This window comes from Thermobia domestica, chromosome 1, assembly GCF_964235325.1.
Source record: "Thermobia domestica chromosome 1, izTheDome1.hap1.1, whole genome shotgun sequence".
NCBI classification, from domain to species: Eukaryota; Metazoa; Arthropoda; class Insecta; order Zygentoma; family Lepismatidae; genus Thermobia; species Thermobia domestica.
Window position 1 is genome coordinate 342,804,168 of NC_137454.1, and position 27,794 is coordinate 342,831,961.

The following is a 27,794-nucleotide window of genomic DNA, read 5'->3' on the forward strand; positions in this document are numbered from 1 at the left end:
TTGAATTAAGAATGGATCATTCTGGACTTGTATATGCCTTGAGGAATATGAAAAGGGTTAAACGTTATGGATCATTGTTATACAGACTATTTGCTTTTACGTTTGAGGTAAAATCTATATCCTCTAATATGAATATAACAGCTGATTTTATTTCAAGGTTACATGATCAGAATAATTTTGAGGAAATGGAAACTGAACTTTCTCACTCTGAACAGGTAAATAATTATTGTCTAATTAACCTTTGGAATATGCCTTTTGCTAATATATCAATTAAAGAACATCAATTAAAGGACCCTGAATTAGGTAATATTATAAGGGAATTAAGAGCAAAAAGGGAAGTAGAAGGATATAAATTAATCCAAGGCATATTATGTAAGAAAACAAGAGCTATAAGAAATCCATACAAAGTATGTTTGCCTAAGGAATTAGTTCCTAGTATAATAGAATTCTTTCATTCAAATATTTTGCCAGGTTCTCATGCTAGTATAAATAAATCTATAGCTAAGATCTGTGCTCGTTTTACATGGAATGGGATATTGAAGGATATAAAAGATTACGTATCAACTTGTTCGGATGAAAGATAAAAGAACAAAATCTTTGTGTGCGAAATGGTGTGGACCATTCGAGATCGAATGTTTTCTGGGTAGGAATACCATAAGAGTTGTTAATGTAGACAATCCCAGAGATATCCGTAAGAGTCATGTTAGTTTGACGAAAAAGTATAGAGAAAGAAGAGGAAATGCATCATAAATATTAAATATATTAAGCATATTTCTGTACTTGATTCCCAACTGAAGTTAAAAAAAAAGTAGAAATAATTGATCTAGTCAGAATTATAAAAAAAATCTTACAAACCATCTAGTCAGATAAACTTTATTTAAGTAGAGATAATATATTAAATTGTTTTTAAAATATTTTAATGTGTTTCTAATATATGTTTTTGTTAGTGTTCCAGATCTGGCTGTCTTGTATCTATGTCCCAAAAATGTCTGTAAAAAATTGTATTAGTGAAAATTCCGGCATGGAAAATTTTATGGAATGTATGTAACGAAGCTCAACCAGATGTAACGAAGCTGAAGATTGATTGGAATAATGATGGTGCTATGTTTGATGAGTATAATGAATATTGTTATTATTACTGAAATTAATTTCAAAAGAAAGAGTAGGAATACCTCCTGAAGATATAGATAGAAACATATTGAGAATGAATTTTTGTAAAACTTTATGAATAGATAGAGACTATTAGTAATAACTAATACTTATTAACTAACTAGAGTAGTTGGGATTAATAGAATGTTAGGTGGTGTGTTTGAATTTATGGGGGAAATTTTTTTTCTTTAGTTCAGTTAATTTTTTCGTTTGGTATGTAGCGAATAGAGTGAGAGTGATGGTTAGTTAGAATCAGTAGTTGATTAATTAGCTGGTGGAAGTTAATAGTAATAGATACCTAGAAAGATTAACAGAATCTATCTATTCATAATTAAATATAGAATAAGAATACTTTAAAATTATGGTTTAAAATAGAAATAAAAAGTTGTGCCAACTTTTTATAGCCGGGAGGGCGATATTTGTTACGTGTGATGAGATCACATTATATATATATAAAAAAAAAGTTATAATGTCAATGATATCCTAGAAGGTTATGCTTTCAGTACCTACACTTCAGGGTACTAGAGCGCCTTCTAGCGGAAATCTCTGAAAACACATACGTTCGAATGAGCTGTAGGAAGTTTGAACAGCCATTCGAAACGATATGTCGAACTGGGCAAGGTTTATCTCTGCTTAATGTGAATCTTTAACGGTTTTCAAGAAAGTGGTATAGTTGAATAATTATCGTGATATAAATTTCAAGAATTTTGTGAATTTGTTAAAAGCTACCAAAAAAAAAATCAACCTATTATATTTGTGAAAGTTCTAATTTCTATACCGAAATATCTATAATTGGTGTGATAATATGAAAAGCGTGTTAACAGAGGTTATTCGAAATAGTCCTCCTGAAGGATTTTGATGGTTGTTCAAAGCATATTTAATTGGGTGAGTGTTAAAACTTGATTATTTAATATACTCTATATATATATTGTTAAAATTTTCCAGCAGATCAAATATTGAATTCATATTGGAATTATAAGGATTAGGAGGTATTATATTTATTATATATATTAGTTTAATTACCGAAAGTTGTATTCTTGTTGTGAAGATTTCATATTTACCAGTCAACTCAGATATATATTTTTTGGATTTTCAATTTTATTTATAAATTGTTGATATTTAATTAAAGATTATTCTGTATTGCATATTTAATTTTTCATGAATTTTGTTATAAAATTTATCAAGCTAGAAAAACAGTTACTTTTACTTATCCATATCACCTTAGTATTCATTCACAATTTTTTTGTTAATTTATGAAGATAATAGCAGTTTACTGGTAATATTTAAGCTAGTTCTAGTCTGAAATTCACTCTAAATATAGATTAACTCCAGATAATTCTGCATGGAAATTTTAAATGCTTACTTGCAAAATATAGCCAATATACATAGAAATTAAGAATCCCGCATACTAATAATTGTCCTGGTTATTACAACCAGCGGCCCAGGACGGAGCACTTAGAGGCATGTTACAAACTTCAACCGAACTAGTGTACAGTATAATAACGACAGAACAAAACAACCAGTACTACCAGTGCTGTACGATAACACGCAAAACAAATTCATACTTCTAATTCAATATTCAGTCAATCATTATACCGAGTAGTCAAGTAATTCGAGTTACAACAATACTCAAGTTAAACGGCAATCAACCCACAAATCAGACCGTACCACCAAGATACAACCCAAATCAACAACGAAGGTTCGTTAGGGACAGAAGTGTATACAGCGAATTATGAGGCGAAAGAGAATTCAATATAATTCATTCATTAGAAGGTCATTGCAAATTCAACATAATACAATTTCAAAAGTTGAAAGAGGTTTCTTCTGTAATGCATATTTACAAAATGTACAAATGTAAACATTTTCGCATCAAGCGGAGTTGTTGTATGCTTACATTTTGTAGATATCACAAATCCACAGTTTTCCTAGGTTATCTACCGAAAATAGGCACGCACAGAACAAACAAATTACTTTACTACAGAGATTTTCCACTTTTATTGGCGTTTCTAAGACGTATTTATCTCCTTATCTGAATCTTCAAGAAGTTTAATTTTTACAGTTTTACTGTATGGTTTCTTTCAGTTTGTGTTTTCTTGGTAGCCTGTCAATCATCTTTATTGCATCCTTCAATTTTCTTTTCCCTTTAACTGAGCCTCATTTCTTTTTATTCAATAGCCAAAGTTTTCGTGGATCCCGTTGTAACCCTCGCTATTGGAATTGCAACGAATCAACGAATCGTTGTAACTCATAATAAATCGTTGTACGAATAAGTTTTAAATAACGTAGTATTTTCTTAAGGGAATCTTTTAAACAGGCTTTACCCGCTGCAATAATATACTAGGATTAATTTCATTGAATAAGCACTATAATTAAAGCCGAAATACTAATCTTTCAAAGTGATCCAATCCAGGGGTGCCCATCCCCTCCAAAGCTGATGGCGCACTCCCCCCAAAAACTAATAATCTCTTCCCTCCTCAAAACTCAAGTCCTCTAAAAACAATTGCCCAGTGTAGCAGTAGTTTTTATAGTACTAGTAATTGTTATTTTTGTTGTTGTTTTTATTTCCTGTAGTAGTTTTATATGCTTGTAGTAGTAGTAGGGGCAGTAGTAATTATAAAAATGGAATTACTTTTATTAGTAGTCTTGGTAGTGTACAATACTAAATATGTTCTTTAAGGATATTGAAGGGTATAAAAACTTCTACACACTGTGTATGGCACAGGTATTCTTTCTTTACAATTAGTAGTATTATTTTTTTCTTTACAAAATATTGATATAATTCCCTTGTACATGAAAAGTAAGACGCAAGGGATTCATTCTCGAGATTTTTAAAAAATCGCATCGTGTTCCAATGTTATTCTGACGACAGCAAAATTACTTATTCGACATTAGAGTAAAATTCTTCCCCAATTTTTTTCTCGATGGCACGCGCCATTCATCCCTCCTGTGGGCGGCCCTTCTCTCTTAAAACGAACCAACCTTTCCTTTTATACGGCTACTTGCGCGGTACTTCATTCATCGAGTATCGAAGCAGGGGGTACGGGGGTTCACCCCGGAAAATTTTTGAAAATTAGCTTCTCAAAATCGTGTTTTAATGCTATTCCGACAGTAAAATTGCTAGTTCGAAAGTAGAGTAAAATCCTCCCCCAAAATTTTTCTCAATGGCGCAGCTTGCGCCATACATCCCCCTTGTGGGCGGCCCTGATCCAATCGATAAAACTAAAACAACATATCCATTCACAAAATATTAGCTACAACAGAACGAGAAAGTTATAATGGTAGAAAGCATGACTAAACCAGCAGTTTCAGTCGTCACTGCCAGCTTCAAAACGGTGTATGAAAAGGTTCTGAGGGCGGCTCATAATATATGAGTGGTTCAGAATACCACGTTTGCCTTTACCAAATTAGTGTGTATAAAGACACTGTTGAACATACTTGAATTCGACTTTCAAATCCTTACTCACTAATTTAATAGCATAATTTTTTCTTGCTTATTTATTTCTTTATTAATTCTCTCCCTAATAACATCACAAGTCACAATGCCTCAACATTTATCTTCAGTTCACAACTTGTTTAACTGAAGACCTTCAAAACTATGGGAAATGATGTAATTAGAGTGACACTGTAGTAACTGCAGTGATTACAGTGGCATTACAATGATAGCTATATACAAGTTGTTCTTTCTTTACTTCTGAGTTATTGAACCAAGCTTCCTCTTTTTCTTTAACAGTAAAACATTCTATTCTATACATTAGAAACAAAAATTATTCTTAGATACTACATTGCTACGTAAAGCCGCCCATCTCCTTATACAGTAACATAAGGAAAAACAATAATGTATGCATTTACAATGTCGTAATCGTAAACCAATACAACATTTAGTAAGACTTCTCGGGCTATCAGCCAAGTGAAGGTATTGACATCCGACGTTTCGAATGCATATATCGGATGTCCATATCATCACCTGGCCGATATCCCAAGAAGACTTACTAAAATCACGTCACCAGGAACAATTGAATTATTTCTTCAATACAACACTTGTCTTCACTATTCTTAGTGTTTACCTGTATTATATCCCACGATAACGTCAGTACAATTACATAACCTCATTTTCTGTTCTACTCTACACTGTGCTATACAAGCTGAGTAGCTGTAGTACGGAAATGCCCACATTCCTTCATTTTCCTCTGGAAATCTACATTTTCTTGATGACACTGGAATCTGGCGGACATCTTCAACAGAAACCTCTGGTCTTAAAACAACAATAGCATAATACTCTTTTAAAGCTTGTGCCGTTTCTCCCATAATTGAAGACCCAAAATTATTTTGTAACGGAACCTCATAATTTGAGAGACTTAGAATCTGTAAAAACGTAATTACATGAAACATTTAAATTGAGAATTATAATAAAAAATACAACCTTTAACCAATATACACATTAGTGTTCCTTAGGGTAAGGTGGCAGAGCACTCCACTCTGCTGAGAGGGGGTACTTGTTTTGATCCTAGGCCATGTAAATTTGTAATGACAATATCGTATTTCTAGATCTAGAAATTTTCCCGTTTTGCTACATATTCTTAAGACCACAGAGGTTGAATGATAAAGTTCTCACTTCTGGTACTAAGGTCCCTGGCTGGATCTCAGGCCAAGTGAGTTTGTGGTGAACAACATCCTGCCCACGGGTTCTCCTGTTTCCTCCCACATTCACATTTCTCTAATTCTTCCACAATCATTTATTTCAATAGTTATATGTTCTTTTTAAGTTAAAATTGATAATCGTTGGTAGTAAAGCTACCATTTACATATTATCACCAATTCTAGCACAAACATTCGTTAATATTTAGCCTATAGAACAGAGCTGTTAGACGGTATTTGGTTTAAGAAAGAAATATTACATTAGAAAAGAAATATTACGAAAGAACATATCAATGATATACAAGATTTGATATTAAATTGTATATTTTTTGCTAATGAATTATTCAGTAAACTTACGTTAATATTACTATTTAGTATCTTAACATAAATATAACATACAGTATACCAATCGTACCAATAATGAATGTACAGGGTGGTTACAATTAAAGTACCTCTATTCACGTCAGTCCATTGCTGGCTGTAATCAACGTATTACATTGAAATTTGGTAAATATGCTAATGAGACTATGCAAAAGTGTATTACACTGAAAAATATTAGTTCCACTATCCACCACGAGGAGAAAATTTGACCCTACGCAGGTAATACATACGCAGAAATAGTCCTGAATGTATGGATGATTATCTAGGTCGAAGAGGTAAAACATGTGATATAAATGTGCTACAACCAAGGTGAAGGGTAGATGATTGTAACAAACGATGCAAAGAGAACAACTTTAGAATATCAAAAGGTAAAACTTTATTTCCATTAATTGGTAACAAAAGGTGCAATGGGAATAACTTTATTAACATTTTTGGTTACAGTGACCAATTTACTCAACATGCCCCACAGGCCACTAAAAACATGTCGCAACCGCCAAATTACGTGCGCAATAGTTGCTCGTAGCAGTTCCAGCACACATGTCACCTTATGGTGTCCACCAGCGACTGGACATTTTCCGAGTATACCCGAGCTTACAGATATCATCACAGTCAGAATTCACACGTATTTAAATCATGGGATCTTGCTAGTCACGAGTCTGAAAAGTCTCAGATGATGCGAGCAGCAGTGAAGGTTTCACGAAGCAGATCTATCATATAGCTACCGATATGTGGTTTTCCTCCGTCTTGCATAAAAACAGTTGTCTCCAAACAGTTTCGTGCCTGTAAGGTAGAAATCACATGTCGCACTAAAAGGTTCCTATAACGAGCCGATGTGATGGTACAGGTGAAAACTCTTTCTGGTTTCATCTCAAAGAAAACGTGCCAATAATGAACGTTCCTGTGAATCCACACCACACAGTCCCGTACGCACAGTGTATTATCTGAGTCCCATACTCAATAGTTTTACGGGTTCTTTCCCTTTCTAGTGTAAAATGCATCTCATCAGTCCACAGGATACTTCACGGATATATGCCATCCATTTTTGTTTGTGCCAAAAGCCAAAGGACAAACTCAAGGCGTTGCGCCGGATCTTGGTGTTTTAGTTGCTGCTCTGTGTGAATTCTGTAAGGATTAGAGATGCCAAAAAGCCTGCTTTTTTGAATCGATGGTTTTTTTCACATAAAAAGCTGGCTTTTTTGAAAAAAAACGAGAATTTTGGAAATTTTGGCTTTTTTCAATTTCATGATTTTTCTATCTAAATAGCTTTCTTATAGTGTATTCTACAGTTAGATAAGAATTCCATGACTTAAATGCCATATTTCGCTCTAAAATTCACCATCAAGATGGATGGAGCACATGTTTTACGAATTAAAGCTAACATGAAGAATGTAGTATTTGAGGGCAATTTTAGAGGCTATTTAACTTTAGTTTAACTTTTGAGTTATCGAAATTTTTTTCTTCTCGGGATCATTTCAGTTTGTCGTCTGTGGTTCATTTCTAGGAGCTTAGCACTCTAGCTTCTAGCGCAAAAGTTAAACTTACGTTTTTCTATATATCCGTCAAAGCGTACGTTTTTCAATAAATCCGTCTAACCGTACTTCCACATTTCTGTTATACTATAGCTGTGCAACGATTTTGCAATAATTTTCCGGTTACAACCTTGAATACTAATTTATACAAGTAATCAGTAGCGGATTTAGAAACGTACTTTGGGACGTGTTTCTCTGATTGTTTCATTTTCTAAAATGTCCTAATTTTATTTGGGAGGAGCTTGAAGTTTATGAGTACAGGCATAACTAATACTGTATTTCGTTTCGTTTATGTATTTAGCGATAATCTTCCGGATACAACCTTGAAGATCATTTTATATTGAGAATCAGTGACGGATTTAGAAAAGTATTTTGGGAGGGTTTTTTCTTACTAATGTTTAGTTTTTCTAAACATTCGTAATTTTTATTTGACGGCAGCTTAAAGTTTATGAGTAAAGGTATAACTAATAGGTATTTCGTTTGTTTTACACACTCCGTAATTTTGGGGATCAGGCTTCAGTCCGAAAGACCGCCCCCTAACCTTCGCAAAACCGTCACTGCTGGTAATTAGTAATAATAACGATTTAAAAACAATAAGAAAGGAAGTCGACCAACTCACAGTACACGCACTATTTCTACTTCATAGATGGAATGAAGATAAGTTTTGTCAGAATGGTCGAATGCTGAGTTGAATCTCGGACTTCCCGATAGATGTGCAAAAGCTCTACTCAGTCATGTTTGTTGTGCAGTTGTATTTATCTTAACTTAAATATATTCCGTAGTTCTCTTTTTTTTTGGGGTGTTGGTGGGGGGGGGGGGGGAAGAGAGTTCCATAATGATATGAAGGGTGTGAGCCAAGAACATGGTAACTAACAAATTTTCAATTGCTGAGTTATGCAGCACCAGATAGACAGCAACGCATACCGCTTCGTTTAATCCCTCATATATAGTCTTATGTGAAAAATCAGCTCTCCGACTTTCAAAATGGATTGTGCAGCAGAAAATTTCTAATGTCCTAAAATAGTAAAATTGTGGGTAACTGTGTTCTTACCTCACAACCTTCATATGTTGAATCCCTCTTGTTAAAAATACAGAAAACTTGAGGACTGAGTAAACCGTGATGGTGCTTATATAAAACTGTAGAATTTCAAGAATATACAAAACCAAAAGCTCTAGATGTGCAGCCTTTAAGTGTATCATATAAATCTAAGTATTTTTCTAAAGAATTCTAAGTTTTATTCTATCTAAGTTTTATTTTAATTTTATTTTGTTCCAAAAAGAGGGTATGGAATATTTTGAATTAATAATACTACATAGAATTTTGCTACTTATTTGAGTATTTTTCTAAAGAAGTATTTACTTTTAGGGTTGCCTGGTTTACACCAGCTGTTTTTTTTAAATAAACAACTGGTTTAAACCGAAAAAAAAGGTACGAAAAATGCGAATCGTGTGAACTTCATGGTGACGTTTCTATACATCAAACCATCTGCATTAGTTTTATTTCCTTTTTACCTTTTAATCTAGGTGTCCCATGTTCAATTCTCGGTCAAACCACAACCCTTCTTTCATGCGTAAACAAAGTAGCGGTTCGGATGTAACTTTAAGCGAAAGTCTTCTCCTTAATAACCTTGGTATTACTTAAGGATGTTAAGCCTGAACATACGAAACGAAACTAAATTGTATATTTCTGCATGCCTGAATACCTGTTGTTTTATAAAGAAGCCAAGGTTGCTTAAATATACTGATATAAATTGACAAAATTTATCGATTGCCTACGTTGCTTCCAACATTAGCTTGGATTGTACTTTCAATGATATGTACGTACTAAATTTGTAATTTAATACCTCAGTTTTAGCGTACTGATTATGATACGTTGACCTTTAAATTTTGCATGCAAAGCAATAACAGGATTTTTCCGTTATTGTTTTACATTTAGAGTAATGACGGGATTTTCCCGATGGCTAGGGCGGGAGTTTCTCAATTTAAGAAATTTACTAACCGGACTTCTTTAAGAGTCGGCGGGACTCAAGTGATCTTGACAAATCGAAGGTATCAGCTTCCTCAGTTTCTCCTTTCTGTACAAAGTGTTTCCTTATTTTGGCAACAGATGGGGTTGTTGCTGAAATGCCGTCAAAGCAAATGGCACCCCTCCTTTTCCTTCTTTTCCCCTGCATGTGGTCAAAGTTGGACAGCGCAGGATGGGGGTGGTTACGGTTGCAAATGGGACAAAAGAGTGAAATTCCTTGTTTTGGCTAAAAGAGAAACAGAACTGAAGAAAAAATAAAGAGGGACCAACATGATATCAGCCCTCAGTCCCGTGTCTAGAGAGCCACTCAAATATCTACAACGATCACAAACATACCATAGAGAACTAAAGCACTTGTCGCCTGTCTCTTTCTCAAAGGATTTCTACATATGGTAAATAACAGAATAGTGCGGGAAGAGTCTGATATAAAATGAAGAACCATGCCAATATTAAAAAAAAACAACAACAAAAAAAAACGGGAGAGTCGATATTCTAATTTATTTAGAGCCTTCCTGGTTAAAAAAAAAAACAACAACTTGGAATTGAAAGGCAGAAAACCTAGGCAAAGATCTGAAATGTATTGACAATGTGACTCTTTTTTAGTGGAATCCATTTCCTTATTTTCTTTTCAAAATATGACCACCAGATTTACCCTCTCACCTTCACATTCGAATGGTCCTGGATTCGATACCAGTGGCTGACCATCCTGAGTTTTTTTATCCTATTACAACAGGAAAGGGTTGCAATGTTACATTCAGCTTTAGGGACCGGCTTAGAAGGACAGGAGGGAGCATATGTCCTACTTGGTTGTTGGTTTTTATTTTAGGAAATAGACCGCGTCATTAGCAATAGAATTAAAAGATGTGTCACCTTCTTCAGGAAGGTACACTCATGTCCAAAATTATTGTCGCATATCTATAAATATGTTGTTGTAGGAATATAATTTGATAACGAATTCATCCGGTATTTCTTATAATGTTAGTATGTGTACAATCGCCAGAGACATGTATGTGGCAAATTTCATGTCAAACGAGCAGTAAATAAGAACAATAAAACGAAAATAAAACTTTCGTGTCCATTTAGCAACATTTTGTTTTCTTATTCTAATTTTGGTATTTATAAATATTTTCCTATGAAATTTACCACATATACATTTCCCAATTGTACACATAGTATCAGTATTAAAAGTACCCAGCAAAATCATTATTACTTTATACTCTTACAAGAAGACAGTTATAGATATGCGATAATCATTTTGGGCATGAGTGTACAATGACGTAACACGTGTTTGTTTCAAACATTGAATAAGTGTTCGTATAAATTGAACTTATTTCCTAACGTCATAGAACTAAGAACTGTTGCAGAGCGACGTAAGTCCGGTGACAATACAACATTCCATTGTTATTTTCATACTTAGCAATATATCTATTTATTTTAAAAGCAAATTTTAAATGTTTTTATTTTCAACTTCTTTATCCTAAAATAAATACTAGCCTATAACCAGCCCTGGTTTCCCTGGTTGCATTTCACTTTAAGATTTGGAAAATGTGTCCAACGAATAAAAAAATGATAAAACCCCCTTTAAAAACATTCTTGTGTTAATCAACTCGCACTAAAAAGTTAAAAATAATTTTGTTTGTGCAATACTAAATAAAAAGAATGGGGCGCGTCATTTTAAGAATTTATAAAGTAACTTTAAGCCTATATTAGAGTGCATCTCATTTTTTTTAAAGTCATGCATAAACAAAATTGTTTTTTACTTTTAAGTGCGACTTGATTAATAAAAGAATTCCTTTAAAATGTTTATTATTATCTTTTTTATTATTGTTAATGTTTCCATCCTTGGCACAGGGTGTTTATTTTGGTAAGGTACCGTATGATGCGTTTCTATACTATTAGGGTATATTAAAATTTAGTTTCCTATGCGTTACTACATACTGTACATTAAACAGTACTTTTTAAAAAAAAGAAAAAAAAAGAATTACTACCGAATATAGAGTGTTTCTCCGCTAATAAGAGGGAGACAGATTGAGGGTACCAAACACCTCTACCGTTGATTGAAAAATATTTAGGTGTCGACACTGATGAGCAACATCTACATTTGAACTCGAATGTTTTATGGGCTTTAGACAATTGATTCAGACCGGGATACATGAGGGACGGAATGTTGGAAGCAAGTAGTCCAGTCCCTAGTTTGAATGCCTGGAATGAGTAAGGACTCTTCTCCCCTTGGTAAAACCTGCCAGAATTGGAAGCAATATCAAAGAAACACTGCTTCGAAAAGAGAGAGAGAGAGCAAACATGCATAAATAGATAGTCAGAGTCGGATTTAGGTTTAGTGGGGCCCCAAGCTGTTTAAGGTAATGGGGGCCCTTTATGTGTCCAGATGAACATAGGCACCCTACATACAGAAATAAAGAAACTAGAGATAATTTAGGAAGCATACTAGCAGAAGGAGCCCCATTAATTACATGAATGTAGGCTACACAGTAGGAAGCACTGTTGCTACGTATATTTAAATTTTATTTTATTTTTTTAATTTCCTTATATTGTAGAAATGCATATCCAGTTTTTCTTTAGATTTTGGAGCCCCCAAGAGAGCGGGGTCCTAAGTTATAGCTTGTTTCTCTTATACGAAAATCTGGCAGTGCAAATAGTATACATATACAGGCGCGGATCCAAGAGTGGCTATAGAGGCTATAGCCCCCCCTCCTTGACGCTCAGGTATACACTGGATAAAATGGGCTTCAATCCTGTTTACTCTGGATAAAGAGGCAAACTATGGCTCCTCCCTTGATCATGTCCTGGATCCGCCACTGTATATATATATATATATAATATTTCAAGGCCGGCCTTGAACCGATTGCTCCCAATCGGGCCCCGCGCTAGTGTCGTCTACTCTACTGTCCAGTCTAATGTACTCTCCAGTACCGTTTTAACAGTATATTAGGCCCAAAGCAAACAAGTGTGTTGTGGTCCCTATGACTAAATTTTGCTCCTAATACATGATATTATGTTCGCGAGGCCCCCAGTCAAGTGAATCTGTTCTGCTACTCTCGGTTATCAAGTACACACAACAGCATATTACACTACAGGTATATCCATGGACTCCACAAGGGAAGGTATTGCATCTCCCTAACAAGTAAATGAATAGTTTATATTAAGTTTCCGGGCATAAGCAAATATTTTCTGAATTTAATGCTGCAGTAGTTTCTTTAGTTTTTTTATGTTTATAACTTCTGTTGTAAAAATAGATAGTATGTCTGGGGAGTATCTTGCACACCTTAACACTCCCCTAAATTTTCTTACACACATCCCTGGGCGTAAAAATATTGTTGTCTTTGAGTTTGTGTAAAAATGTATATCATTATTGTAAGTACACACCCTTTTTATTTTGAACACCTTAGTAAGTAAAAGTCCCTGGAGTTTTTACTGATTACGTCATGTGATACTACCGAGAAGGTATCAAATAAATCAGCCTCAGTGCGATTTCTTTGCATATCCTTTCTCTTATTATAGTTATATTAAAAATTCAAAACCATAAGACAAACTTTTGCCCTCTCCTGCGAAAAATCCCGTGGATTTTTTTTTCTTTTGAAAAATGAAGTAAGGAAAAGCGAATGTATACTAGTGCATACTGAATAGGTGGCTGCTTATGAAAGTTTGTGTTCTAACTAGAAGAACCCAATGGAAAATATGTCATTCATCTGCAATCAGTTCCTTGAAGTTTGTAATCCTCTCATCACCATTTCATTTTGTCTACAGTCGGTGACGATTTCAAGCTGATTATACCTTTCATAAGTAGCTACCTACGATGTTCTCACTAGCGTACATTAGGTTTCACTGACTTCAATTGTTTTCAAAAAGATACAGCTGTTAAGGAATCTTTGAACCAACTAATTTATATCAATGTGTATTTCAGTATTTCTTACAAATATAAACTTATGGAAACATAGACTGCACCACTGTATTTCTCGTAAAAGTCTAGCCCAATTTGATATGTGACCGCCTTCCTATTAAAAAGAAAATAGAAGTTAAGTGAGATACAAGATGGCAGCCATGATAAGCATACCCTCAAGTAGATGTCTACTTCCCCGGTGTCGGTTAATGTGGTTTTGGTTTTCATCCGTTTACCCGTTTTACAAATAAAACGAAATTTTCAAATTTAAAACGCATTGTTATGGCTTGTTCTGGTCAGTCAAGTTTTTCGCCACTGCGGCCATCTTTATGGACAGAAACACTTTAAATTTTGCTTACGCTCGTTTCTTGATATTCTACACTTCTGTGCCAAGTTGGTCAAGAAACTAGATTTCGACATCGATAAGTTTACTTGTAAGAGATGAAAACTATGAAATACTGGTACAGAACCTTCTTTAAAAATTGCAAAGCACAAGGGTGAAACATGCATTTTAAAAATTCATTCACTGTCTGTATTGACATTTGAATTAGACCCTATACATATATATATAGGCTCTACAGACCTTGGTGCAAATTAGTTATAAACCCGGTGCCCCACAAAATGTTCCCAATCGGGCCCCGCACCACCTTAGGCCTACCTTGCTGTATATAATATGTGTGTGTCTAGTATTGTACGATAGAAGCTGATGAAAGAGCTCTATATTATTCTTGATTTTTTTGACAGGTAAACAAAGAATATTTGTGGGATTAATCTACCCTAAAGATTATAATAATGTATCTTATCTTTTCTCTTGCATGTATATTCTCAGTCCTACAGGAAGTTTTCATTTCTTTCTTGGAAAACATAAACGAAGACTTTGGTTCGGCTTCTCCTTCACAAATCTTTGTCGAAAGGTTGACTTTATCGCTACAAACACAAATTACTTGTTCTCATAGAAACCATCTACAAATACACTGTACTGCTGAAACAGAAACCATCAACTAAAGAGGTCATAAATTTTGCCATTCCTCGTGTTTGAAGTTCCCGTTCTTCACAATGATTTCCTTTCTCCCGCCCCTGTTAAGAAGTTCAAAGTAGGTTTTCAAAAGGACTGGTTCCCGCTGAGAAGGAAAGTGGGATGAGGAATGACTATACTGCCATCTAGCAGTTAGACGGCTAAGTATGTGAACACGAAAAAATCTGATTTCTGATTTCTGTAGATTCAATGATGAAGGATATAATTTCTCATCGATTGTGTAATGAATGTATTTGGAAACAGCGAAAAAATAGTACAGTAGCGCACAAATACAAAGATAGTACTCCATTCTCAAAAAAGTCCGAAGTTTTTAGCTCTTTTCCTTACTGTAAAAAAACAGAAGACTTTTCTCTCTAATTTTGATCATTTTCTTATGGGAATTTGGATTATAATTATCTGTATTTATAAGAAGAAAATATCACGCACAGATTTCAAATTGCACCTTTAAAATGAGATGCATCATATTGAGTGAGCTATTGAGACATTTTTGCGAAACAACGAAATGAAACCATGATTTCCCTAAAAAATGGCTGAGATCCCATGTTAAATTGAACACCAATATTCCGGCCGCTGTGGCTCACTCCTTCTCCCTCTTAAGCTTATGTGACCTCTTCCAGCATAACCCCGTTGTTGCATAATAACACCAAGGCGAAACAAACTTATTTCTGTCAATATGTAATATAAATACATAAAGCAAAATATCTAAACCCAAAAAAACCTGGTTTAAAGCAAAAAAACCTAGTTTAAACACCCCCCAAAAACGGGTTTTTGGCATTTTCAAAAACAACCATGGTTCTTGCTAACCCTGCTTACTTTTGTATGTAGGAGGTTAAAAAAATCTTATTATATACATTGGTTAATCCTTTGCAATTCATAATGTAAATATGTTGAGAAGTAAAACTGTTTGAAATATCTTTTCGAAATTCATGGTTTATTTTCGAGGTTTTATATTATTATCGGCATCAACCACTAATTAAATAACTTTTTGTGTTGTAGAGAAGCGAAACAAAATCTGGTTTATCAATTTAAAGCAGAATTTTCAAAAAAGCCCAAAATTTCCCAAGCAAAAAAGCGAAGCAGAAAAAAACGAGTTTTTTTCCAAAAAGCCGGTTTTTTCCGAGCCCTTGCATCTCTAGTAAGGATACCAGTCTATAATGAAACTATGAATTTTCCTTACTGTTGACATGCGATGCCCAATTCCCGTGACACCGCCCAAGTACTGGTTGCGAATATAGAGCACGTGCTGAGTGGTTCACAACAGGCATAGCAACCTCATCAACAATCTTCGTTGGAATTGGTCGTCCTCCTCTTTCTGGAGCCACAGTCAACTCATCCGCTGTCTCGAATTTCAGTACCATCTTCTTTGAGTCATTTCCTGATAGCGATCCTCTTCTCATTCCTTTCAGACGCTGATATTCCCTCAATGCTGCACTATAATTGCTCCCGTTCTGACAGAAAAATTCTACTAACAGCACACGATCTATCTTATCAATAGCCATGCTGCTTGTCATGCAATCTTGTGTATGAAGGGAGAGAGATCGCTTGTGTTATGGCCTATACAACGCCACATTTTCTCCCGGTGGCGGAAAGTTTAACTAATGTCTTTTCCCAGTGTCATTCGCTTCCGCATAGTCTCATTAGCATATTTAACAAATTTCAATGTAATATGTTGATTACAGCCCGCACTGGACCGCAATGAATAGCTTCACTTTAATTGTAGCCACCTTGTACATACTTCTTTGAATAACAAAACAATAGTTCTCAGATCATTTTAAATGTAGAAACTCATGAAAATTGCAAGCTAATATGGAAGGTCAGTAGATTTCAGCATATGCTCTTCTGGTTTCCCGACGAATGTCAAGCCGATATCGTAACTTTTAGCGAATACTTTTGCAGCATTTGAGGCATCATATAACTGACAATTATGGTTTATTTGTTGTCCAAGATCATCTAGTTTTCTCACCTTAGTTAGATAGATTTGGGTTTTGTATGCCCTCAAATAACAGGAAAGTCAAGGGATCAAGTCTCATTGCCTTCGACGCCATGTAATGAGACATCCTCTTCCTGTTCATCTCTTTGGAAGTTGATCGTTACGGATATGTCTCACCTTATCGTGTAATGTGATGGGGATTCGTTTAATTGGAATATTACTATACAGACAATAGCATGGCATTTGATGGATATATCTCCTATGAGCTTGACGTTCTCAAAGAATAAAGGCAAGTTTACTAAATTTTAGATCAAAGCAGGTGACATGTTCAGGTTTGGGCTATCTCACTAGTGATCTATCACTATTTGCTATATCTCACTTGGACATTATTCATTGTCCATCTTCTGCAATTGTGGTGAATATAAACCATGCACTTTAGCACAAGTACATAAGGCTTTTTTGTGAGAGAACAAACACTACTCATTAACTGATTGTCATCATCATGCGAGATAGTGATGGAATCTCGAAAACATTTCATTTGGGTTTTATTATTTATTTGGTCTTATGAAGGAGCTGGATCTTGTACGCTCTCAGTTGCATTCCTTTGTGCACAATACCATGTATGGTAGATTTTGGAATGAGTGTTTCTTCGGTGAAATGTTGAATTGATTTGTTTGGGCTATGATGGAAAGCTTCCTGGAACGCTTTAATTTTACGGATCTCTAGTTCTTGTCGTATTTCTTCTACCAGCGTACTGAACCGTTCCCAACAATTGTTAGTGCTACTTTCCTACTCAGACGGTATTTGCCTATATTCCGGACTGAATATTCTTCTTAAATCAACGGACGCTTAAAATCTTAACAATAACAAATTGCCTCAAATTGCACAGAAGAAAAGCGTCATAAACTGGCTTTGTATATACATTAGGTCCTCGTTTATGACTACCCATAACGATGGATGAAGTATGATACAGAACTTTCCAAGAAGTCACTGAAGAGCCGATATCTGAAGAGTCAGAAAGTTAAAGACTAATCTAATAAACTGTCAGGCTTCCATTTGCCTGGATCACATAGTGCATCGTCCTGGGAACCATTCCATAGCTTCCAACAAACTTAAGACTTGACTTCTAATATCTCCCTGAAGGCGTCATCTACTGAAGGCGACGAATTGTGATAACAAACAAAGCACTGCAATTTATCCCACAGATGATCGTTGGTGTTGATATTGGGACTTTGAGGAGGCCAGTCCTGTTGTTGTTCATAATTATTATTCATACCCATATCATAAATAGCATTTCGGAACCAAAGAACACTCCATCTCCATAAAAACATTATCCCATCCTATATAATTGCTCTAGTATAGGAAGCAGTAAATTATCCAAAATGTTCACGTACTGTACACATGCTACCAGAACCTACAAGCAGCAGACTCAAAACATGCAACACACAATAATTCCACCAACAACGAATTGCACTTTTTGCCACAACACCGTCAGCTGAAATGTGTTCACTAAGTTGATGCCACATCCAGACTCTCTCATCTATTTGACCAGTGAGAACATGTGGAGCTTAATGTATCACTTCATAGCACAATTTTCTATTATTACACTTCCCATATTCTATTGGCGTTACGAGCTCCCTCGTGGCTAAGCGGTTAGCGTGGTTCGATTCCCGGCGGGAGTTCATGTGGTTCGGATTCCACGTTAATCAGTAGGTCCACGTCTCATATAGCCTCGCTGCTGAAAGGGACGCTAAACTAAAATCAACTCAACTCTATTGGCGTTACAGCATGCCAGCGAACCCGTCTGGTTAGGCATGTGACCATCTGCTCTTTCATTTAATTCGAGAGCGTGCATTTCTGTCCTGACAGTATGGAGCGATAGCGATGTACCTATTCTGATGGATGACTCCTGAAACTCCTGATGGATGACTGCGGAGGTTAACAGCGAATTGAGCATGGAACCCTTTTTATCACCTGTCCGACTCATTCAAATGATCAATACTCCCCCTACAGTTACTCAATTCGTATTTGTGCACCAACCTGAAGCAAATTTAACCCCTATCGACGCTCAAACTGTGCAGATTATTCTCATTAATTCCATGTTTTTCGGACTATGCGTGTGTGCCAGGAAAAATTAATTCCATTCATCGGTAGGACTCTGCAATGACTTCTTGGAACATAATGTATATACTGTTCGCAAAAAAGGAAGTTATTTTTGCTTTAAATGCGGTAAAAGTTGGAAGGTTAATGCTCACTTATATAATAACGAACTAAATTATGTTAATCGTTGTTAAATCTCACTTACCCACAACGGTTGGCCTTCCCAAATATAGGTAAATCTTATGTTCACGTCCTGGTTATGCGGCATGAAAACAGGCTTATACGGATCACTTCTTCTACATATTCAAAAACAAAAGCTTGGATTAGAAACAATAAGTGTGTAAATAAATAAATATTTTAGGATTAACAGTAGATATCACTATACTGTCACAACTAAGATGATAAATACATTTTATCCTTTATTCAACATCGTACCAAGGATACACAGATGACATTTTATTTTTATTTTATCAGGATATATGCAGTTGACAACAGGAACTTCAAAGTTCACCCTCGTCATGCGTTCAGAAGAAACACATAGGCCTATATAAGTACTGAAACCATCTTCTCAAATTAATGATAAGTAACAATATACCGTTGGTTTCTTTAAGATTTATTTGTAATACCAAAATACCTTATAATTTACAGAGTAAATTGTGAAGTTACAACATACATTCTATACCAGCACGGGTTTCATAGTTCAAAATATGCATCATCCATTCAATAGCACAGCGTTAGGAGGATACTGATAATTGGTCGCGTGCTATCTCATTTTACGGGGCTTAATTTTGCAAAATTCACTGAATAAAATACGAATACTGATTTCAAATAGGAACATATAGGAAATCATAATACAGTATGTGTGATCTTACCTATAGCATGCGTAAAATGCAAGAACATGTAAAATAAAGTCTGCACTTGTAAGCGCATAAGAACGTACTGTTAAACAGGAGGACCAAAAAGGCAGTGTTTAAGTCTTGATCACTAACGATCCATGTACCTGAAAGCTGTCGAAAAGGTGTCCAGTGAGCAGTCTAAATTAACGTACTCGAAATGATGATAGTGTCCGAAAGTAGTGTTTTAGAATGACGGAAAATCTGTGAAGTGATTGCGACTAACTAACATCATATAATAACGTGAATTTTAGGGTCTGCTCGAACACTTTAAGAGGGGCATTTTGGCCCGTTAAACAGGAAAGAACAATTACGTGTTCGCTTATCTTATGGCTACTGTAAGTGTTCGAAATTTGAGTTCGTGCATGCACTTTTAGGGATTACGCTAAAGATTGACGAAAAGTTCCACTTTCGCATTACAACATGTCTTGAAGGGGCATCTGCTCTCTTAAACGTTTTTCCCGCGGGAAAGAGAAAAATGCGTGTTCACTCATTTTATGCCTACTATTTGTGTACGAAGTTTAATTTTAAATTGTTATTGTCTTTCTGTGATTTCAGCATAAGTTAGAATCAACTCCAGAGGAGGGTTTTGACCCGATTAAAACGTCGCTAAGCAGAAAAAAGACCCGCTTAGTCATTGAAGGTCTCTTTTCTACCTACAAAATTTCATGAAAATCGGAGTGCAACACTTTGCAAAGGATCCTGGTTAGTGTTCACCATGGGTTCCAAAAGGTTCATTTTTATTCAAGAATTATCATTACTTGTTAATGTTTAATCTTACATTCCAGTGCATTTACTGTAAAACTAATTAGATTTCGTGAGACCCAAGAACGGATTTTTCAAGTTTCTATTATTTTAAAGGGAAAACTTGTCTTGGAACTCGAACGATTTGGAACTCTAACAGGGTTCTGAAAGAACGGATTAAGATCGTATTACTAAATATTACTTTAAAAGAAAGTGCTCAATCGTAGTTATACAGTTAACGTACACGCATCTGATGCACAAGACTGAGATTCGATTCCAAGTGGGAGCACATGTGATTCGGATCAATCGTTAAACAGTAAGTTTACATCTCATATAGCCTCACTGCTGAAAAGAATGCTAAACTTCCATTCCAGCAACAAATAAATTGAAAATAATTAATGTACCATTAAAACAAGATATTGTTCATTGTGCTGTTGTAAGTAGCACGTGAGAATTGAAATAAAAAACAAAATAAAATTTAATTTAATGGAAAGTGTAGTGGGCTTCTAAGTGTGTATTCAATTAAAATTTCTTATACGATTCCTGTTGTTGATAATATTGGAGACGAAACACATAACCTCTCAATCACTGAAATAACAAGCATTTAATAAATATTTAAAACCATAAAATATAGAATTATCTATTGCCTGAGCAAAGCTTAGAAACGACTGCGAGTTCATTTTCAACGTGACGTTTTAGTGTAAAACTTATAGAAGAAAAAGAGAAAGAAAAGAAAAGGAAGAATAAGAACAAGTACAGAAATGAAAGAAAGCTGAGAAAATTATTGAACCTATACTGCAAATTTTAACCTTATTGTTCACGTAGGCTCAAGTACAGGTAAATTCACAACTTGATATATACTTTTTTAAATTATCTTTTTACTAGTTGCCGTCAAGGTATTCAATATTTGTGACAGCATCTTTGTCCTCTATTGGTCAATACATTAATAATTTTAAACAATAATCTGTACTTTTAAGTTAGTCCTAACCATGTTGTCTGCCGATTCGGACATTTGCTGATTTGTGTGTCGCTAAATTTTTGTGAGAAAATGGATTCTTGTGATAAAGGATATGAATGCAAAATGGTAATGCACACAGTGACTAAACTTCTTTCCGTAAAGGGTACACCTTTTTTTAACAGATGATATAAACAAATAGTCGTAACTGAATGGTTGAATTTCGTTTCTTGGTAGCAATCGAACAAAATGACGGTATTGAAAATAAGCAATAGTGCTTTCTGTTTAGGATTCAACTGGTAAAATACAGATAAATTTATCGGATAAAAATCAGGATATCGTTTCCAAATTGTAATCTTTTATATTTGTAATTTCATGAAGTTTTACTTCTTATGATACTATTATGGAATCCCACATGCACATGTTAAACGGAGTCTTCTTTAACAGTAAGCCGCTTGAAAGTACTTATCGTAAACCAGGGCTACTAGGACACCTAGAAATTACTTGAACATAATATATGTTTGGTTGTTTTGTATGTCTGTATTTATTATTGTATCACGTGATTAATATTTACTTACGTTTACTATCGTTTCAGATGGAAATACAGTATAAAAATAATAAGAAAGTACCAGGAAGCCCCAGGGTACAAACTCTGTTGCAACTATTAACCAAAAGTCATGGGACAAGATATATATGCATGTCCAAGAAGAAGGCAGTGGGGATATTCGAAGTGCCCGGGCAACACTTGTTCTGAAGGTACATGTTACCCTTACCGCTTGGCAGACTCTGAACTGTAATTCGTGACGCTGTGGGCAGAATTTAGTGTTAGGATTTCAAGGTACTGGCCTACATACACTTAAACCCAATGATGTCTTAAAAGAAATTCCAGATGAAATGGACGCCGCAATTGATACAATTGGATGAACATGGTGCAATTGTTGATGCCAGGTTGATACAACTGTTGCAAGGACACCGAGGGTGAGGAGAAGCTGAATACAAAGTGAAGAAAGACCATACAACTAGAGACAGAGGAATGTGCACTACATATAGCGGAGCCAGAGTTGCAACCTAACATGTCCACAAAGGATTCTTCATCAGTGATCAAATGGCAGTGCAGTAGTGCTTCCAAAGTTCAACGGGATTTCGCTAACTACATTCAGACACATACTGCCGGTCTTAGTGGTAACCAACTACATGTAACAAAGACTATGTAGTTGTATCCTAGTAACCACACATGGCATTTGTTTCTTTTATGCCCTATACATTGGAATCCTGCTTTTGTGTCGTTATTAGAATTTAGTAAATATAATCATAACACTCAAATTAGGTTTTGACTTTTCTCGTGTTTACACATCCCTCTCTCATTTAGTGCATTCATCCCACCTTCGCTACGGTTAATCACTATTCCATCCGTACCTATATTTTATTGCAAGCCGAAAGCTAAGAAAAGAACGGTAGACAAAACATAGGTACCGTAAAAATTAGAAATATGTATAGATGATTAACTGAAGCACAGATATTAACGAATAAAAATTACCCTACGATACAAATCACAATAACAGATTAAACTGTGCAAAACAATATCATACTGAATATGATTCACACAAATTAAAAAGACATAAAAGATTACAAATGAACAAACGACTTTTACTGAACAGTGTTTGCGGCCGTCCTAACCTGTTTTATTTTTGTTTCTTTTCACATAGGTGGCTGTGTGGCACAATTAATAAATTAAGGTTTCACTTTACTCACAATAATCTTCGACCTGTCAGTTGGTTCGCTGCTGCTGCCACTTGGGTCCTGGCGTCAAATCCAAACTGCATGCAAAAGAGGTCAACAGAAAAGTTCCTGTACTGGAGCCGGAATAGTATTAGGAGTGCGTCGGTTAATTTCAAGAGTCCGCTATAATCTTCTACTGGTAATGCTCGGCAATTGTACACAATGGCATAATTCTTTTTTATGATTTAACAACCTGGAACTCACTTGTTAAGTAAGACTAAGAATTTTAATTCACTAGTAGTGTAACACTCAACTACGACTCACCTTCGTATAGTCACGGAATCACTTTTAATGATCAACCCCAAAAACAAAAAGAGGAGCCAACTTTCGATAATACAAGCGCGCGAATTAACTTAAGTAGCACACCCAGCTTACATTCAAGGGTGGCGGGCTCGCTGGGGTCATGCATCTTAAGAGACACTGGCACGACTGGAGTTTCCCTTGCCGAAACACAACTTACATATTATTAATTTTCTTCAGGAGCAAGGTCAACAACTAATCAGCCCTGAGTTACCACAGTCCGTGGGTGGAAATTCAACAGTCCCGAAAATAAAATAAAAGGAGACAGTTACCAAGCATGTTACTAGCACGTGAACAAAGGCCCTGTTTCTCGACCATATATGGCCGTAGAATCGATGTGAGGCAACACAAATGCACAAAATACCAAACTGATGAAACAGGCTTCAAGATTGTTCCTCTATATACGAGGCTCGGTTAATAAAGTTTGAAATTAACACTATCTTTTCCAATTTCCTTTTAAATTCGAAAAAATGACCTTCGGGTCGGTGATAACGTTTTTGTATCTATGTTCTTTCTGTTTTTGTACTTTCCATATAATGGAAGTTATAATAATTTATGCTTCGTGTCATGCGGTATCTACCTATTACACTTCGTACATTTACTCCCAAAGGGCACATAACTTTCAACACATATAAAAGCATTTGTAATTTTTTTGCACAGAACTTCGTCGTAATTACGGGGCTACTTGCACTCCTTCGTCACTTCTCTCACATTCTACGGAGATATAAACGTGAATGGCCAAGTAGAATCATTTCCGTTGTTACATCGATATGTTTGGCATATATTTTTAGTATCTTCGTGGCTGAATGAAATTCTCTTTTCGTACCACCTATGCGAAACTCACGCCCGGTTGGTAATAAACATATTTTTAATCGCCATAACAGAATATCACATCAAGATATTATAACTTACGTGTTCAGGTGCCCTGCACTGTGATAATTGCTTGAGCTTCTTACAGGGACTATGTAGAAAAGTCAGCTTATCTTGATACAGGGTGAGTGAGAAGGTATAAAGTTTTTTAAAATTTGCTTTAGATTTTTTATTATTTAAGCAGTCATCGAGAAACTATGTATAGTCATATAGATTACCGAATAAGTTTACACATTTACATAGGAATTTCTTAATAAGATGGCTTTGTTAAAGTTCTTCATTACAATGATAAAAAATTGGCTGAGAGTGAGCGCAGATTGTTTCACGCTACAAAGTTTGAAATTCATTGCGTATGGTGCAGAATTGGTAGCATACACTGGATAAAATTCACACATCTACCCAGAGACAATCAAAAACTGTCACATCATGTTTATCACTACAGACTCGGTTATCGTCTAAGAGGAAGAGACAATTTATGCACATAAGATTCTGAGAAGAATGTGTGAAGAAAATATTCGCATACAGCTTGGACACCAAGGATGTATTTACAGGTAGGCCAATATGGTCTGTGGCATGAAGAGAGAATTTTTCTAGGATGATTTTTTCTTTCATACTCGTTAGGAAATTTCAGATATTTATTATACACGCTCATATGGATAACGTGGAATTTTTACATTTGTGAATAGCCTATCCAAATAACAATAATCTGTTTAGTTACAATTAACATTAAGCTTGCGTTCATTTCTATTCACCGCTGAGTTCAACAGTGTTCAATGTCGTCATCACAATGAAACAAGGTTTCTCCCTTCTCTTCTATCATTGAAATGTTGCAGAATCTTTTCTCTTATTTCTATCAATGTTATAGTTTGCAAAAAATAATAATAATAATAAAAAAAAAAATAAAAATAAAAAATAAAAAAATAAAAGCTTACGATGTAATCTATATTTTTGCCCAAAATAAAGTGCAAAGGAAAGTAGGGATGGGCACGAGTCGAGATAAAACTCGACTCGACTCGAAACTCGAAGCGAATTCGAGTCGAGTTTCGAGTCGTGTCAAAGGTAATTTTCTCGAGTCGAATTCGGGGCCTAGTCGCTGTTTTGAGGTCGAGTTTGATGAACGGCTCGATCGTTTAGCTCGTTTTAGCTCGTTTTGAAATCATCTCCTGATTAGACTACAAAGCGAAATTATGAGAAATGTAAGCAGTAATGTGGATTGTTTTTAGTGTTGCTCACGAGATGGTACACATCATGCATCTCGTCCCGTCTCCATTAACAAGACGACGATGAATTTTTATAACGAGACAGCCTCAAATGTCGTGAGTACCAATATAAGTACCGGTATATTCTGTAGTTCTGACTACCAAGGCTGAGACCTCACGGTCGTATTTTTGAGCAGAAGCAGAAGCCCAACTCGGGTAGTGATGTTAACTGGCTCAGTTCGGTTCAACTGAGCGAGCAGCTCGTGCCGACTCGGTGTAAATGAGGCACTGACTCGGTTCAGATGAGCCATCGGCTCGAGCCGGCTCAGTTGTGGTAAGCATCAGCTCGGTTTGTTTCGGCTCGGTTAGGTGAGCTGTTTACTCGGCTCGATAGTGAATGAGCTGTGAGCCGAGTCGCTAAAGCCGTTGAGAACTTTAAACCCGAACCGAGAATGTTTGAACATTTTTAGCCGGCGCCCTCTAACTTTCAACTATGGGGTCTACGGTAATCGGGTTATGACTTCACTTAGGAACTAATATATGTTTTAGAATCCAAAAATACATATTTCAGAATCCTGCGGTACTCACGCAACAATTTTCATAGAGGGAGTTTGGCTATGGGCATATAATTTGAAGAATCTATCAACCACCTCTGTAAAAACTGTTGCAGAATTACCGCAGGATACTGATACAAGGATATTTGGATAGGGCACATACTAGTTCTTAGTTGAAGTCTTCACCCGACTATGGTAGATCCCATAGAATTAGAGCTATAGACCATTAAAGTCCATTTTTTTCATGTTTTCGGCAGGCTGTAACTCCAAAAGAAGCATTTGTGCACCCAGGATGATTTAAGTTTTTTGTTTTATCTTGGTGTCAGTAATCACCTTCCAAACGGTGTCGGTGTTGTTTTGAAACACCCCGTATATATATATATATATATATATATATATATATATATATATATATATATATATATATATATATATATATATATATATACAGGCGCGGATCCAAGGGGGACTTTAGGGGCTATAGCTCCCCTTTGACGATCAGGTATATACTGGATAAAATGGGCTTCAATCCTGCTTTACACTGGGTAAAGTGGCAAACTATGGTTAAGCTCCTCACTTGATAGTATCCTGAATCCGCCACTGTATATGTATATATATGGAGAGAGAGAGAGAGAAATAATATAAATAAAAAAGAGTTTGCGTGTTTCTGTCTGTCTGCCTGTGTGAGGTCTAGGGACCAGACGAGTGGACCGAGAGTTGTCAAATTTTGGTCACGGGTACCTTCATCTAGGTCCCAGACAAAGACGAAGTGTTTTTTTTATTCAAACCAGAGAGTCTCAGGGGGAGTCACTTCCAAATTCACCAAATTCGGCTGCGGCCTGGGGTTACCGAGACATGTAAAACTATTAAAAACTGACAGATATTATTGTCATATCCATATTTTCGTGGTCACTGAGATTAATGGTGACACTTCTAGTAGCGATGCCTTCAAATTCAGCTACCATTGTATATGGGCCGGGGGTCACCGGGGGGATACTAAGACATGTAAAAAAATCCAAACTGACATATATTTGTGTCAAATTCATAGTTTTGGTGGGCGCTGAGATTAATATCCGTTTGGGATCAGATAAAATCTGCTCACCATGTAATTTTTATAACAAAATGACGAGTGTCTATTTAGTTTATTTCATGGTTCTTCCACATTCACTTTCAAATCATCGGCGACAGTTGTCATTTAATAAAGTTGATGCGTTGCTTGCTTCTAGTACACAATCGCTTAGAAAAAGAAGTAACAAATGCATCAAATGTGGGAGATAAATTTAGAACACCTAAATGGCGCATGCCTAGCACATCTTGTGCTGTTGGGGTATCTGAAACAGTATGTACCAAATTTCACAGAAGTAAATCCCCACTTTAAGCGGGTTTGCATATCCAGGCTCATAACTATGAAAACATTTACGATCACACAACCCCAATAATTTCACAGATTCAACCTGTTGTTAGTAAGTTATTAGGACGTAAAATTGAATGTAATTTATACGAAAAAGACTTTTATGCATTGCAAGACCTATAATTCACCATAAACGTATAGTCATATCAACATAAACAAAAAAAAGTGTGGAGCAGGAAACAACTTTACACAAAAGTCAAAACAGACTCAGTGAAGACATACGAACTGGTCGCGTGGTTTTGGTCACTAGTTTATAAATTAGAAGTTTATGCGTTCAACCCACGTAGAAAGTATTCGTTTCGTTCTTTTCTTAAAAGTGTGTTCCTATTTTCATCAGAGAACTGAGAACATTTCTTTGAATAAATCTTTGGCAACTACTTTTCTCTCAAATTCGATTAGAAGGGA

At 35.6% G+C, this 27,794-nt stretch overlaps 1 protein-coding gene across 1 annotated transcript in view; it reads right to left on the reverse strand.

Moving 5' to 3' along the window:
- The window catches only part of LOC145681288 (uncharacterized), a 63,510-nt gene that overhangs the window by 7,647 nt on the left and 28,069 nt on the right, over nt 1–27,794 (reverse strand). The window contains exons 4-5 of the mRNA XM_081752922.1: nt 18,890–18,980; nt 5,214–5,511 (exon numbers count right to left, since the gene is read on the reverse strand). Coding sequence (XP_081609048.1) covers nt 5,214–5,511; nt 18,890–18,980 — 389 coding nt within the window. The remainder of the gene's footprint in view (nt 1–5,213; nt 5,512–18,889; nt 18,981–27,794) is intronic.